The sequence below is a fragment of the Gorilla gorilla genome, chromosome 20, assembly GCF_029281585.2.
Source record: "Gorilla gorilla gorilla isolate KB3781 chromosome 20, NHGRI_mGorGor1-v2.1_pri, whole genome shotgun sequence".
In the NCBI taxonomy this organism is placed as follows: domain Eukaryota; kingdom Metazoa; phylum Chordata; class Mammalia; order Primates; family Hominidae; genus Gorilla; species Gorilla gorilla.
This window is the reverse complement of record NC_073244.2, coordinates 66168253-66181877: the sequence shown is the minus strand read 5'-3', so window position 1 is coordinate 66181877 and position 13625 is coordinate 66168253. Positions and strand designations below refer to the sequence as shown.

Sequence of the window (13625 nt, the reverse complement as noted above, 5' to 3'; positions counted from 1 at the left end):
TTCAGAAGAAAGTTGAAACCCAATCCAAGGGATCTAAGGAACCCAGTAAAATGACACCAGAGGTGGAAGATGAAATAGACATTTTAAGAAAGAAAGAAACTGATTTTATAGAGCTGAAAAACTCATTACAAAAATTGCATAATATAATAAAAAGTAGTAACGGCAAAATAGACCAAGGTGAGAAGAGAATCTCAGAGCTCAAAGACTGCTTCTATGGCCAGGCATGGTGGCTCACGCCTGTAATCCCAGCACTTCGGGAAGCTGAGGCAGGAGGATCAACTGAGGTCAGGAGTTCGAGACCAACCTGACCAACATGGTGAAACCCCATCTCTACTAAAAATACAAAATTTGCCAGACGTGGTGGTGCATACCTGTATTCCCAGTTACTAGGGAGGCTGAGGCAGGAGAATTGCTTGAACCCATGAGGTGGAGGTTGCAGTGAGTCAAGATTGTGCCATTGCACTCCAGCCTGGGCAACAAGAGCGAAACTCCATCTCAGAAAACAAAAATAAAAACAAAATTAAAAAAGACTGCTTCTGTGAATCAATGCAGTCAGACAAAAATAAAAAAAAAATTGAATTTAAAAGAATGAACAAAACCTCTGAGAATTATGGGATTATGGAAAGAGACAAAACCGATGACCCATTGGCATCCCTGAGTAAGAAAGGAAGCAAGCAACTTGAAAAACATATTTGAGAATATTATCAATAAAAATTTCCCCAACCGCACTAGAGAGCCAACATTCACATTTAGGAAACTCAGAACACCCCAGTGAGATACTATACAACAAAACCATCCACAAACAACATACTCATCAACTTCTCCAAGATCAACGTGAAAGAAAATTATTCATGGCAGCTAGAGAGAATAGGCCAGTCATCCAAAAGACGTACCTCATCAGGCTAACAGTGAACCTTTCAGCATAACCCTAAAAGTCAGAAGATATTAAAGATATTAGGGTATATTTTCAGCACTCTTTTTTTTTTTTTTTTGAGACAGAGTCTCGCTCTGTCACCCAGGCTGGAGTCACCCAAGCAGCAACTGTGTGCTTGGGGAAGAGAGAAGGCGGGACTGAACTCAATGCTGCCCTGTCACAGTGGAAAGCCACACTGGGCTGATTGCAACTGATGCCCGCTCATGGAGAAAGCATTTGATGAGCTCTACCCAAAGGGGAACTGCCCAGAAAATCAGTTGGAACTTGAGATTCAGCAAGTCCCACCTGAGACCTCAGGCTAAAGTGCTCTGGGTTTGTTTTTTTGTTTTGGTTTGGTTTTAGATGGAGTCTCGCTCTGTCATCCCAGGCTGGAGTGCAGTGGTGCAATCTCGGCTCACTGCAACCTCTGCCTCCCAGATTCAAGCGATTCTCCTGCCTCAGCCTCCCAAGTAGCTGGGACTACAGGCACGTGCCACCATGCCCAGTTAATTTTTGTATTTTTAGTAGAGATGGGATTTGGCCATATTGGCCAGGCTGGTCTCAAACTCCTGACCTCGTGATCTGCCCGCCTCAGCCTCCCAAAGTGCTGAGATTACAGGTGTGAGTGACTGCGCCTGGTCTGGGGTCTTAAACAAGCTTGAAAGATAGTCTAGGCCACAAGTACTGCGATTCCTGGGAAAATCCTAGTGCTGTGCTGAGTTTGGAGCCAGTGAATTTACAGAAATCAGCCAAGGTAGCTAAGGGTGTACTTGTTTCATCCCTCCCAGTACCCAAGGCAGCACAACTTGTAGCAACAAAAATCATTCCTTCCTTCTGATTGAAGAGAGGAGAGGGAAGAATAAAGAGGACTTTGTCTTTTTTCTGGGATACCAACTCAGCCACAGTAAGATAGGGCAACAGGCAGAGTCCTGAGGTCCCCATCCCAGATGCTAGCTCCTGGACAACATTTTTATACATACCCTAGGCCAGAAGGGAAATTGATGCCTTGTGGGGAAGGATTTAGTTCTGGCAGAATTCATCACTTGCTAACCGAAGAGCTCTTGAGCCCTGAATAACCAGCAGCAATATACAGGTACTATGTCATGGGCCTTAGGTGAGACTCTGAGACTTGCTGGCTTCAAGTGAGACTCAGCACCTTCCCAGCCATGTTGACTGTGGGATGAGAAAAGTGGAGGAAAAAGTAAAAGGGACTTTGTATTGCACCTTAGGTACCAGCTCAACAACAGGGGATAGAGTGCCAAGTAGGCTCTCGGGGTCCTCAATTCAAGGACTTTGCTCTTAGAGATCATTTCTGGACCTGCCCTGGGCCTGGGCAGAGCCCAGTGTCATGACGGACGAATAGCAGGCCAGGCAGCCTTCACCACAAGCTGACTGAAGATCCCTTAGGGCTTAAGAGAACACTGGCAGTTCTCCCTGTAAGCCTGTCGTGGCAGTGGTCATGGCGTGAGGCTCCTTTGCCTTAAGAAAGGGGAGGGATGAGTGGGAAGGACAGTATCTTGTGGTTTGAGTGCCAGGTCAGCTGCAGTGCAATAGAACACCGGGTGGACTTCAAGGATTTTATTTATCTATTTATTATTATTATTATTATTATTATTATTATTATTATTTTGAGATGGAGTTTCACTCTTGTCACCCAGGCTGGAGTGCAATGGCTTGATCTGGTCTCACCGCAACTTCTGCCTCCCAGGTTCAAGCAATTCTCCTGCCTCAGCCTTTTGAGTAGCTGGGATTACAGGCATGCACCACCACGCCCAGCTAATTTTTTTGTATTTTTAGTAGAAACGGGGTTTCTCCATGTTGGTCAGGCTGGTCTCAAACTCCCGACCTCAGGTGATCCACCCGCCTCAGCCTCCCAAAGTGCTGGGATTACAGGCGTGAGGCACCGCGCACGGTGGCTGAATCTGTTAAACACAAAAACAGGAGAGGTGGCCCCATGCTGATCATGGACTTCAGTCAGTGGGCAGAGATATCCCAGCTCCTGTCCACAAACACGAGCAAGGGTGAACCACAGCTTTTCCTTTCCTTTTTTTTTTTTTTGAGACGGAGTCTCACTCTGTCCCCCAGGCTAGAGTGCAGTGGCGCGATCTCAGCTCACTGCAAGCTCTGCCTCCCAGGTTCATGCCATTCTCCTGCCTCAGCCTCCCAAGTAGCCGGGACTACAGGTGCCCGCCACCACGCCCGCTTAATTTTTCCTATTTTTTTTTTTTTTAGTAGAGACGGGTTTTCACCGTGTTAGCCAGGATGGTCTCGATCTCCTGACCTCGTGATCCACCCGCCTCAGCCTCCCAAAGTGCTGGGATTACAGGCGTGAGCCACCATGTCCCGCCTGAAAGTGAGACTTTTAGTAGGGTGTTGCAAAATTGGATGTCTGCTAGGTAGGCACACCCGGGGCAGTCACAGCAGGTAATTTATCTCTTAGCACTCAACTGTCCCTTCCCCAGTTCCTCACTGGTCGAGTACTATGAGGTTACAATCTTCCCAGACTTCGCCTGAGTTTCATTATCCCCCTTATAAGGTTATACCCCGTCCCCTTCCCCGCTTAAGTTGCGATTTCCCAATAACAAAATTTTTTTCCCTTTTATGGGCTGACCGCCTCCTCCCCCACAACCCCCCGCCATTCTGTTCACTTACTGTGATTTGCTAGGAGCATGAGCTGTGCGGTTTGTTACATCCGCAGACTGGCTGCCAATACTTAGATATCGTGCCTTGAAAATGGACCCTTTAAAATGTGTTCTCACAAATTCCCTCCTCTTTATTTACTTCCTTTGGTCTCATTTTCATTTGAACCCTTCTGGTGCTTGAATCGCTTTAGAAGTTGTTTACTTTCTTTTTTTCTTTTTCTTTTCTTTTCTTTTTTTTTTTTGAGACAGAGTCTTGCTGTGTCGCCCAGGCTGGAGTGCAGTGGTGCCATCTCAGCTCACTGCAATGTCCGCCTCCTGGGTTCCAACGATTCTCCTGCCTCAGCCTCCCGAGTAGCTGGGATCACAGGCGTGCACCACCATACCCAGCTAATTGTTTTTGTATTTTTAGGAGAGATGGGGTTTCACCATATTGGCCACGCTGGTCTCAAACTCCTGACCTCAGGTCATCCACCTACCTCGGCCTCCCAAAGTGCTGGGATTACAGGCATGAGCTACCACGCCCGGTCAAATTTTTCACTTTATGGCTACATAGTAGGTGTATATATTTATTAAATTACTTTTCGATGGTATTAATTCAATTTACTATTTTTCACCTTCACGATGTCTGTCTAATGCATTTCAACAACTGTCTGTGTTTTCCTCACGTATCTTGGTTGTCATTCCTGTGGGGCGGTTCCTCCCACGCACCTGGCCTTTCATAAAGGGTTTCTCCCACGGCTGTCCAGGCATCAGCCTGATGAAGGGGATTGTTGCCACTGCTCCTCCCCACTCCCCCAAACTCAGTGTCAGCTCAAGATTGTGCCCAGCAGGGATGGGACCAACGCCAGCCTCACACTCACCTGTGGGGCAGACGCCCATGTCTGACCACCGTGGATTGAATCTGTTTCTCACACACAGGGGAGGGGCTGAGTGCTGACTGTGGCCTCCAGTGAGTGAGCAGAGACCCCCCAGCGCCTGTCCACACACACAGGGGAGGGGGAGCCACAGCTTCCAGCTTCACCCAGAGCCCTGACCCCTCCCTGCCTGGGAGGACCTGGGGTTCCTCTTCTGTCCCGCACGGAGGTGGGAGCCTCCTCCTCCCTGATGACCCTGGGTGGTCCCAGACACCTGTGGCCACTCAGCATTGAACTCTGCTCATGGAAGGGGATGCGTCTCAATGTGAGGAACTGTTCTTCCTCTTTCTCTGCCTGTGGCTGTGATGATCTGCATATTTCAGACGTATCACAAGGAGAATTTCATGGCATTTGGAGCCGATGTGGGCTCTTGAGTGGGGGCGTCAATTATCCTCCTCGACTGTGGAGCCCAGCACCGGGATCCTCTCCCGTCCCCACCCTCCTGTCTGAACTGGTCTGGAAATTCACCATGGCTGAGCCTCCCATGTCCTGGGCACCACTGACCCCCACAGCCACTGTGATGAGTGGGGTTCATGACAGCAGGCTCAGAGGTGACATTCATGTCCAAAGTCACATAAACCCTAGATGATAATCAGGAATTAAATACAAATCAGCTCACCTTCCCCAGAATCAGATTATAGATTACAATGAAACATATATATATATATATATGTTTCTCCTTTTCAGACAGGATCTCGCTCTGTCGCCCTGGCTGGAAGGCCAAGGGGTGATCATAGCTCCCTGCAGCCTCCGCCTCCCGGGCCCAAGAGATCCTCCCACCTCAGCCTCCTGAGTAGCTGGGACAACAGGCATAAGCCTCCATGCCCAGCTCACTTTTTTCTTTTCTGTAGAGAAACAGTCAAAGTGTGTTGTCCAGGACTGCCTGAAGCTCCTGGCCTCAAGCCCACCTCCCGCCTCAGCCTCCTGAAATGCTGGGATTCCAGGCGTAAGCCACCACGGTAGACCCTGCATTTCTCCTCTGTGCTCACTGCCACACGCAGCTCAGCCTGGACTATACAGCCAGGTGTCAGGTGCGTCTCTGCTGATCTGAGTCTGCCTGCAGCATGGACCTGGGTCTTCCCTGAAGCATCTCCAGGGCTGGAGAGACGACCGCCATGGTAAGGACCCCGTAACGCTGAGCTGATGGATGAGCTGAAGGAGGGAGGGAGACCCCATGGGGAGGCTCTGAGAGGGAGGAGGAGCCCACGGTCACCCTCGCCTGAAAGGGGCTGACTCAGGAAGGCACCAGGCCTATTTGCGGCTGTGTCCCCGTCCTCAGTGAGATAAAGATAAATCAGGCAGACAGTGGCCCGGGGGCAGGGAGACCCCATTTCTCTCTGAAATGTCTGCAGAGAGCCTGGTGCGCGCCACCACTTCAGCCCTGGGGAAATGAGAGCCAGGCTCCTGGGGAGGGCAGTTCCCCTTCCTGTGGGCTGCGGATGAGACAACCCCATGACAAGAAGGACCCAGCCTCCCAGCAGCCACACCCTGTGTGTCTCTCTGTCCTGCCAGCACTGAGGGCTCATCCCTCTGCAGAGCGCGGGGTCACCGGGAGGAGACGCCATGACCCCCACCCTCACAGCCCTGCTCTGCCTTGGTGAGATTTCAAGATGGGGAGCGGGAGATCCAAGTCTTGGAGGGACCCCACCCCACACACAAGCCCTGGTCCATCAGGAGACCTCAAAAGCTCAGGAGGCACCAGGGTGGGGACTTGCTCAGGCTTCAGGGCAAATGCCTCACAGGGAATTCTCTTCCAGGGCTGAGTCTGGGCCCCAGGACCCACGTGCAGGCAGGTGAGTCTGTCCCCAGCTGTCCCAGGTCCCTACTCCTCCCTGGGACAGGGGGCCACCCATGGGCAGCTGCGGGAGGAGACAGTAGTTCTGGGTGACTGATGGGGATGATGGGGAAGTCCTGGGGCTGGCAGCTGGGATCTGAGTGTGGGGATGTCTTGGGATCCAGCCTCTGATTTCCATCTAGGGCCCTTCCCCAAACCCACCCTCTGGGCTGAACCAGGCTCTGTGATCAGCTGGAGAAGCCCCGTGACCATCTGGTGTCAGGGGACCCTGGAGGCCCAGGGGTACCGACTGCATAAAGAGGGAAGCCCAGAGCCCTGGGACAGAAATAACCCACTGGAGCCCAAGAACAAGGCCAGATTCTCCATCCCATCCATGACACAGCACCATGCAGGGAGATACCGCTGCCGCTATTACAGCTCTGCAGACTGGTCAGAGCCCAGCGATCCCCTGGAGCTGGTGGTGACAGGTGAGAGGACACTCAGGGCTCCCAGCCCCAGGCTCTGCCCTCAGGAAGGGGGTCGGCTCTCAGGGGCGTCTCCCTCTCACAGCCCAGCCCTGGGGATGATGTGGGAGGTGAGCCCCATTTAACACGGTGCCTCTTTCTCTCCTAGGAGCCTACAGCAAACCCACCCTCTCAGCCCTGCCCAGCCCTGTGGTGGCCTCAGGGGGGAACGTGACCCTCCGATGTGGCTCACAGAACGGATATCACCATTTTGTTCTGATGAAGGAAGGAGAACACCAGCTCCCCTGGACCCTGGACTCACAGCAGCTCCACAGTGGGGGGTTCCAGGCCCTGTTCCCTGTGGGCCCCGTGACCCCCAGCCACAGGTGGAGGTTCACATGCTATTACTATTATATGAACACCTCCCAGGTGTGGTCTCACCCCAGTGACCCCCTGGAGATTCTGCCCTCAGGTGAGGGAGCCACGGCCTTGTCTAACACACTTTCGGGGCAGCTGACAGGTTGTGGGGAGTTTGGCTGGTGACTGAATCTGGAAAGGACCCAGAGTGATGTGTTGATGGACGGGCTGAAGGCATGAGGGAGACCCCACGGGGAGGCTCTGACATGGGAGGAGGAGCCCTCGGCCACGCTCACCTGAAAGGGGAGGACTCAGGAAGGCATCGGTGTGTTTGCTGTGAGGTCCCAGCTCTCAGGGAGAGGAGGAAAGATCAGGCACAGTGGCCAGGGCTAGGGAGACCCCACTCCTCTGAAATGACTCCAAGACAGCCCCGGGTGAGAAGGAGGCCCTGGGGTCAGAGACTCAGAGCGTGAGAGACAGTGAGACCTGCAGGGCCAGGACGGGAGAAGGAAGGGGCGTGGGAGGAACCAGCCCTCTCAGTCCTGGCTCCTCTTTCCCTCCAGGCGTGTCTAGGAAGCCCTCCCTCCTGACACTGCGGGGCCCTGTCCTGGCCCCTGGGGAGAGCCTGACCCTCCAGTGTGGCTCTGATGTCGGCTACGACAGATTTGTTCTGTACAAGGAGGGGGAACGTGACTTCCTCCAGCGCCCTGGCCAGCAGCCCCAGGCTGGGCTCTCCCAGGCCAACTTCACCCTGGGCCCTGTGAGCCCCTTCCATGGGGGCCAGTACAGATGCTACGGTGCACACAACCTCTCTTCCGAGTGGTCGGCCCCCAGCGACCCCCTGAACATCCTGATCACAGGTGAGGAGCCCAGCGGGTTCAGTCAGGGACCCAGGCTCTGCACAGGCCCTGCCGGGGGAGCCCAGGTGGTGATGGCCGGGATGAGGGGTGGAGGTCCCAAGGGAGGGAGAGACAGAGAGAGACAGGGGATGGGCGGGGAGGCGAGACTCAGAGAAAACAGAGACAGAGACACTGAGGGTCCCAGGGAGAGGCCTGGGGAGGTGTCAGCTCAGAGCAAGGTGGGGCAGCCCCTCACCCATCCTTCTTCTCTCCAGGACAGTTCTATGACACCGTCTCCCTGTCAGTGCAGCCAGGCCCCACGGTGGCCTCAGGAGAGAACGTGACCCTGCTGTGTCAGTCATGGTGGCAGTTTGACACTTTCCTTCTGACCAAAGAAGGGGCAGCCCATCCCCCGCTGCGTCTGAGATCAAAGTACCGAGCTCATAAGTACCAGGCTGAATTCCCCGTGAGTCCTGTGATCTCAGCCCACACGGGGACCTACAGGTGCTACGGCTCACGCAGCTCCGACCCCCACCTGCTGTCTTTCCCCAGTGACCCCCTGGAACTCATGGTCTCAGGTGACTGCCCCGACCCCGTCCTCTCTGAGCTCAAAGGCTCAGCTCAAGCCCAGGCCCCAGGAGATCTCAGCTGGGATGGAGTGAGGGAGGCTTAGCCAGAGGGCACCCAGCCCTCAGAGGGGAGGAGGCCAACAGGGGTTCTCCTAGGCGTGGCCACCCGTTCTCCCCTGCCTGGCATGCAGAAGGCACCAGGTGGGCAGAGAGATGGTTCCAGGGAATCCACTGGGTGGAAGCAGGAGAGTGGGATTGGAAGGGTGCACTCCATGGACGGCCCCCGCCCCTCACCCGCCTCCCGTGCTCCTTCCAGGACCCTCTGGAGGCTCCAGGCTCCCACCCACAGGGCCGCCCTCCACACCTGGTGAGTCACTGAGGCCTCTTGGGGAGCGCGGCCTCCCCCAGGGCAATCTGAGTCTCCCTAAGGATCCCACTCCCCTCCCCTCAAGGACGGGCTTGTGTCCCAGGGGCTCTGAGGCTGGGCTGGTGAGGGGCGGGGGGTTCAAGGCAGAGAGAGATGTTGGGGCCCAGCCTGGGGGAGGAGCCGGACTGATGTGGGGAGCAAGACAGCCCCAGCCTTCACCTCCCTGTCCTGACCCAGGAGGTCCCGAGGACCAGCCCCTCAACCCCCCAGGGTCAGGCCAGTGACTCCCTGGAACTCATGGTCTCAGGTGAGGGCCCTGACCCTGTCCTCTCTGAGCTCAAAGGCTCAGCTCAGGCTCTGCACCCAGGAGAGCTCTGGGACACTAGAAAAGAGGGGAGTGAAGGGGGAGAATCCAGCCCATGGGAGGGAGGAAATAGACAGGGACCTCCCACCCCTGGCTCCCACCCCTGTAGTCCCAGTAGGGTAAAGAGCAGGGAGGGCTGGGAGGAGATGGAGGTGAACCTTGGAGGAGACGAGATTAGACTGAGGATGGAAGACGGGGGCCCCACCCGCTCTCCTCCTGATGTCTCCACCTCAGAATCAGAGCCTCTGGGTCCCTACCCCCAACATACGCCCTCCTGCAGAGAGAAGCATCCAGGCTGCGGTGCCACCTGCCCCCCACCTTTTCTTCCCTGGCAGCTCCCCAGCACTCAGTGCATACCTGAGCCTCACAGGGACCCGCATCTGCTCCCGCAGCAGCTCAGGGAATGTGCACCGCTCCTCTTCTGCACCGTTGACCACATTTTTTATTTGGGTTTTTTAAATCTCATACTGGCCTTTTTGTCCAAGCTGGTGAAAGTAGATTTGCAGTATCACCTATTTTTATTCTCATCCAGTTTTGTAATAGCCCTGATTTTACGTGCTCCCTGAGGTTTTGTAAACCTCAGGTAGAAATGTAGACTTCCTTCGTTCTGGACATTTGCTATGGAGGGGGTAGGGCTTATGTTTTCAGAAAAAGTCAAATGGCTGATACCACTCCTTGAAACCCTACAGCACTTTCCAGACCTCGGAGGGAGAAAGAGACAGAGACAGAGAGAGAGACAGAGACAGAGAGACAGAGAGAGAGAGACAGAGACAGAGAGAGAGAGAGAGACAGAGACAGAGACAGAGTCAGAGAGAGATGCTGGGGCCGCCCTTTCCTGGCCGGCTCATCCTGGCCTATTCTCAATCCACTAAGCTCAGCTCCCCTCGTCCTCTACCTTCCCCTCCACCCCATAGACAAGCGGCAATTCCTTTCTGAAGAACAGGCTGAGACCCTTCTAGGACCTGCTCTTTCTGGAGCCTCTGTTGCTCCCTGTCTGGGTCTCCACGCGCCTCGTTCCTGGCTCTTTTTCCTATTGAGGAATCAGCTTCAGTGTCACCTCCAAGTGTGACCTTCACTGATGACACAGCTCAGCCCAGTCCTACCTGCTTCTCTTCTACGTCAATTAAGCAACCTACACCATGCAGCTGAATTCCTTCTCTCTCTCACCATCTCTGCACATACACATATGTGTGTCACACCGACATCTTATGTGACATTAAAACCTAGTTATCTGTATATGTATACAGATAATATATACTCACACATAAATATAGATCTCTATCTATATATCTAAAAGTATCCCGATGACTGGTAAATTTCCACTGCTGTGGTTTCAGATGTTTGTTATTTGTCTCCTCAGCTAAATCCACACTTCAAGAAAGCAGAGACAGTTTTTATGGCCCACTATATATATAAAACAGATATATATTTGTGTTTGTGTTTTTCTGTGTGTGTATCACATTCTACCTGTTGCTGCCTATATGAATAATCAGCTACCTAGAGATTAAATGGACAATGAAATCCCAGGGGTAGTGGCTGAGCTGGAGTGAAAGGGAGGCAGCCCCAGACTTTCACCCCTTTGTGCTTCTGACATTGAGACTCCCCTGATGACTAACCCCTCATGCACGGAGCCTGGGTCCTCAGCTGGTGGATCCGTGAAACTCTCATCTCCGGGGGAATTGGCTCATGTGCTCCTGTGTCCCAGGCTGCACAGAGAGCACACAGGGCTCAGTGACCTCTCTACTGGGGGCCACTTTCCTTGCAGATCCTGAGCCCTCAGGGTGCAGGAAAACTCTCCCCCAGATGACTCAGGAGCAACGTTGAAATTCGTGGAACACAGGAAAACTGAAATAGTTTCATGAGGAGACTGGAGGGAACCCTGCTCCAGGAGAGGGAGGGTTTATTGAGGAACTCCATAAAAGCCACGTCATGAAGCCTGGAAGAATAAGAACGCAGAGCCCAGGGGAGAGGCTGGCTCAGGGCTCTCCCCTTCTGTTTTCATTCTCAGGAGGAGCTGAGACCCTCAGCCCATCACAAAACAAGTCAGACTCCAAGACTGGTGAGTGAGGAGATGCTCTCAGTTATGGGGCGGGCACAGAGGATCAGCGTCTGTCAACAGGGGATGGGGGGGTGCCCTGGGGTGGGCAACCAGGGGTCCTGGGTGATGCTGATCTGCCCTGACCTCTGTGACCTCTTCTTCTACCATCCGCAGCCTCACACCCCCAGGATTACACAGTGGAGAATCTCATCCGCATGGGTGTGGCAGGCTTGGTCCTGGTGGTCCTCGGGATTCTGTTATTTGAGGCTCAGCACAGCCAGAGAAGCCCCCAAGATGCAGCCAGGAGGTGAACAGCAGAGAGGACAATGCACCCTTCAGCGTGGTGGAGCCTCAGGGACACATCTGATGATCCCAGGAGGCTCTGGAAGAAAAGCTACAGCCGCCCTGTCCCTCTCCCTCTCCCTCTCCCTCTCCCTCTCCCCCTCCCCCTCCCCCTCCCCCTCCCCCTCCCTCTCCCCCTCCCCCTCCCCCTCCCCCTCCCTCTCCCTCTTCCCCTCCCCCTCCCTCTCCCTCTCCGTCTCCCTCTCCCCTTGGTCTCCCTCTCCCTCTCTTTCCATGGTCTCCCTCTGATGCCGAGCCGAAGCTGGACTGTACTGCTGCCATCTCGGCTCACTGCAACCTCCCTGCCTGATTCTCCTGCCTCAGCCGGCCGAGTGCCTGCGATTACAGGCGCGCGCCGCCACGCCTGACTGGTTTTCGTATTTTTTTGGTGGAGACAGGGTTTCACTGTGTTGGCCGGGCTGGTCTCCAGCTCCTAACCGCGAGTGATCTGCCAGCCTCGGCCTCCCGAGGCGCCGGGATTGCAGCCGGAGTCTCGTTCACTCAGTGCTCAATGGTGCCCAGGCTGGAGTGCAGTGGCGTGATCTCGGCTCGCTACAACCTCCACCTCCCAGCCGCCTGCCTTGGCCTCCCAAAGTGCCGACATTGCAGCCTCTGCCCGGCCGCCACCCCGTCTGGGAAGTGAGGAGCGTCTCTGCCTGGCCGCCCATCGTCTGGGATGTGAGGAGGCCCTCTGCCTGGCTGCCCACTCTGGAAAGTGAGGAGCGTCTCTGCCCGGCCGCCCATCGTCTGAGATGTGGGGAGCGCCTCTGCCCCGCCGCCCCATCTGGGATGTGAGGAGCACCTCTGCCCGGCCGCGACCCCATCCGGGATGTGAGGAGCGTCTCTGCCCGGCTGCCCCGTCTGAGAAGTGAGGAGCCCCTCTGCCCGGCAGCTGCCCCATCTGGGAAGTGAGGAGCGTCTCCGCCCAGCAGCCACCCCATCCGGGAGGGAGGTGAGGGGTTCAGCCCCCCGCCCGGCCAGCCGCCCCGTCCGGGAGGGAGGTGGAGGGGTCAGCCCTCCACCCGGCCAGCCGCCCCGTCCGGGAGGGAGGTGGGGGGGTCAGCCCCCCGCCCGGCCAGCCGCCCCATCTGGGAGGGAGGTGGGGGTCAGCCCCCGCCAGGCCAGCCGCCCCATCCGGGAGGGAGGTTGGGGGGTCAGCCCCCCGCCCGGCCAGGCACCCTGTCCGGGAGGGAGGTGGGGGGGTCAGCCCCCCGCCCGGTCAGCCACCCCATCCGGGAGGTGAGGGGCGCCTCTGCCCGGCCGCCCCTACTGGGAAGTGAGGAGCCCCTCTGCCCGGCCACCACCCCGTCTGGGAGGTGTACCCAACAGCTCATTGAGAACGGGCCACGATGACAATGGCGGTTTTGTGGAATAGAAAGGGGGGAAAGGTGGGGAAAAGATTGAGAAATCGGATGGTTGCCGTGTCTGTGTAGAAAGAAGTAGACATGGGAGACTTTTCATTTTGTTCTATACTAAGAAAAATTCTTCTGCCTTGGGATCATGTTGATCTGTGACCTTACCCCCAACCCTGTGCTCTCTGAAACATGTGCTGTGTCCACTCAGGGTGAAATGGATTAAGGTCAGTGCAAGATGTGCTTTGTTAAACAGATGCTTGAAGGCAGCATGCTCGTTAAGAGTCATCACCACTCCCTAATCTCAAGTACCCAGGGACACAAACACTGCGGAAGGCCACAGGGTCCTCTGCCTAGGAAAACCAGAGACCTTTGTTCACTTGTTTATCTGCTGACCTTCCCTCCACTATTGTCCTATGACCCTGCCAAATCCCCCTCTGCGAGAAACACCCAAGAATGATCAATTAAAAAAAAAAAAAAAAGAAGAAAGAAAAGCTACAGCCTATCCTTTCTGGACTATCTGTCGATCATTCCTGAAGAGAGGGATCAATGTTGAGGTATTGATTTCGCATGATGAAAATGACAATATCAAATGTCAGAGCTAGTAGAGCTCACTTAGAAATCCAATACATCCGTGGTAGGACTGCAAATTACTTCAGTCAATTTGGGGAGAATATCAGAAGTACCTAA

General features: G+C 54.7%; 1 protein-coding gene across 2 annotated transcripts; it reads left to right on the top strand.

Moving 5' to 3' along the window:
• Positions 1-5950: 5950 nt before the first annotated feature.
• Positions 5951-11654, top strand: LOC129528684 (leukocyte immunoglobulin-like receptor subfamily A member 6). 2 transcript variants are annotated; one of them, XM_063701636.1, is made up of 8 exons: positions 5951-6066; positions 6227-6262; positions 6447-6731; positions 6877-7179; positions 7628-7924; positions 8179-8481; positions 11212-11262; positions 11416-11654. In XM_063701636.1, the coding sequence occupies exons 1-8, from the start codon at positions 6033-6035 to the stop codon at positions 11550-11552; spliced, it is 1446 nt and encodes a 481-aa protein (XP_063557706.1). In that variant the 5' UTR covers positions 5951-6032; the 3' UTR covers positions 11553-11654. The 2 variants fall into 2 exon arrangements, with proteins under 2 accessions (XP_063557706.1, XP_063557707.1); XM_063701637.1 differs by lacking the exon at positions 11212-11262 and adding an exon at positions 8789-8839.
• Positions 11655-13625: the final 1971 nt, after the last annotated feature.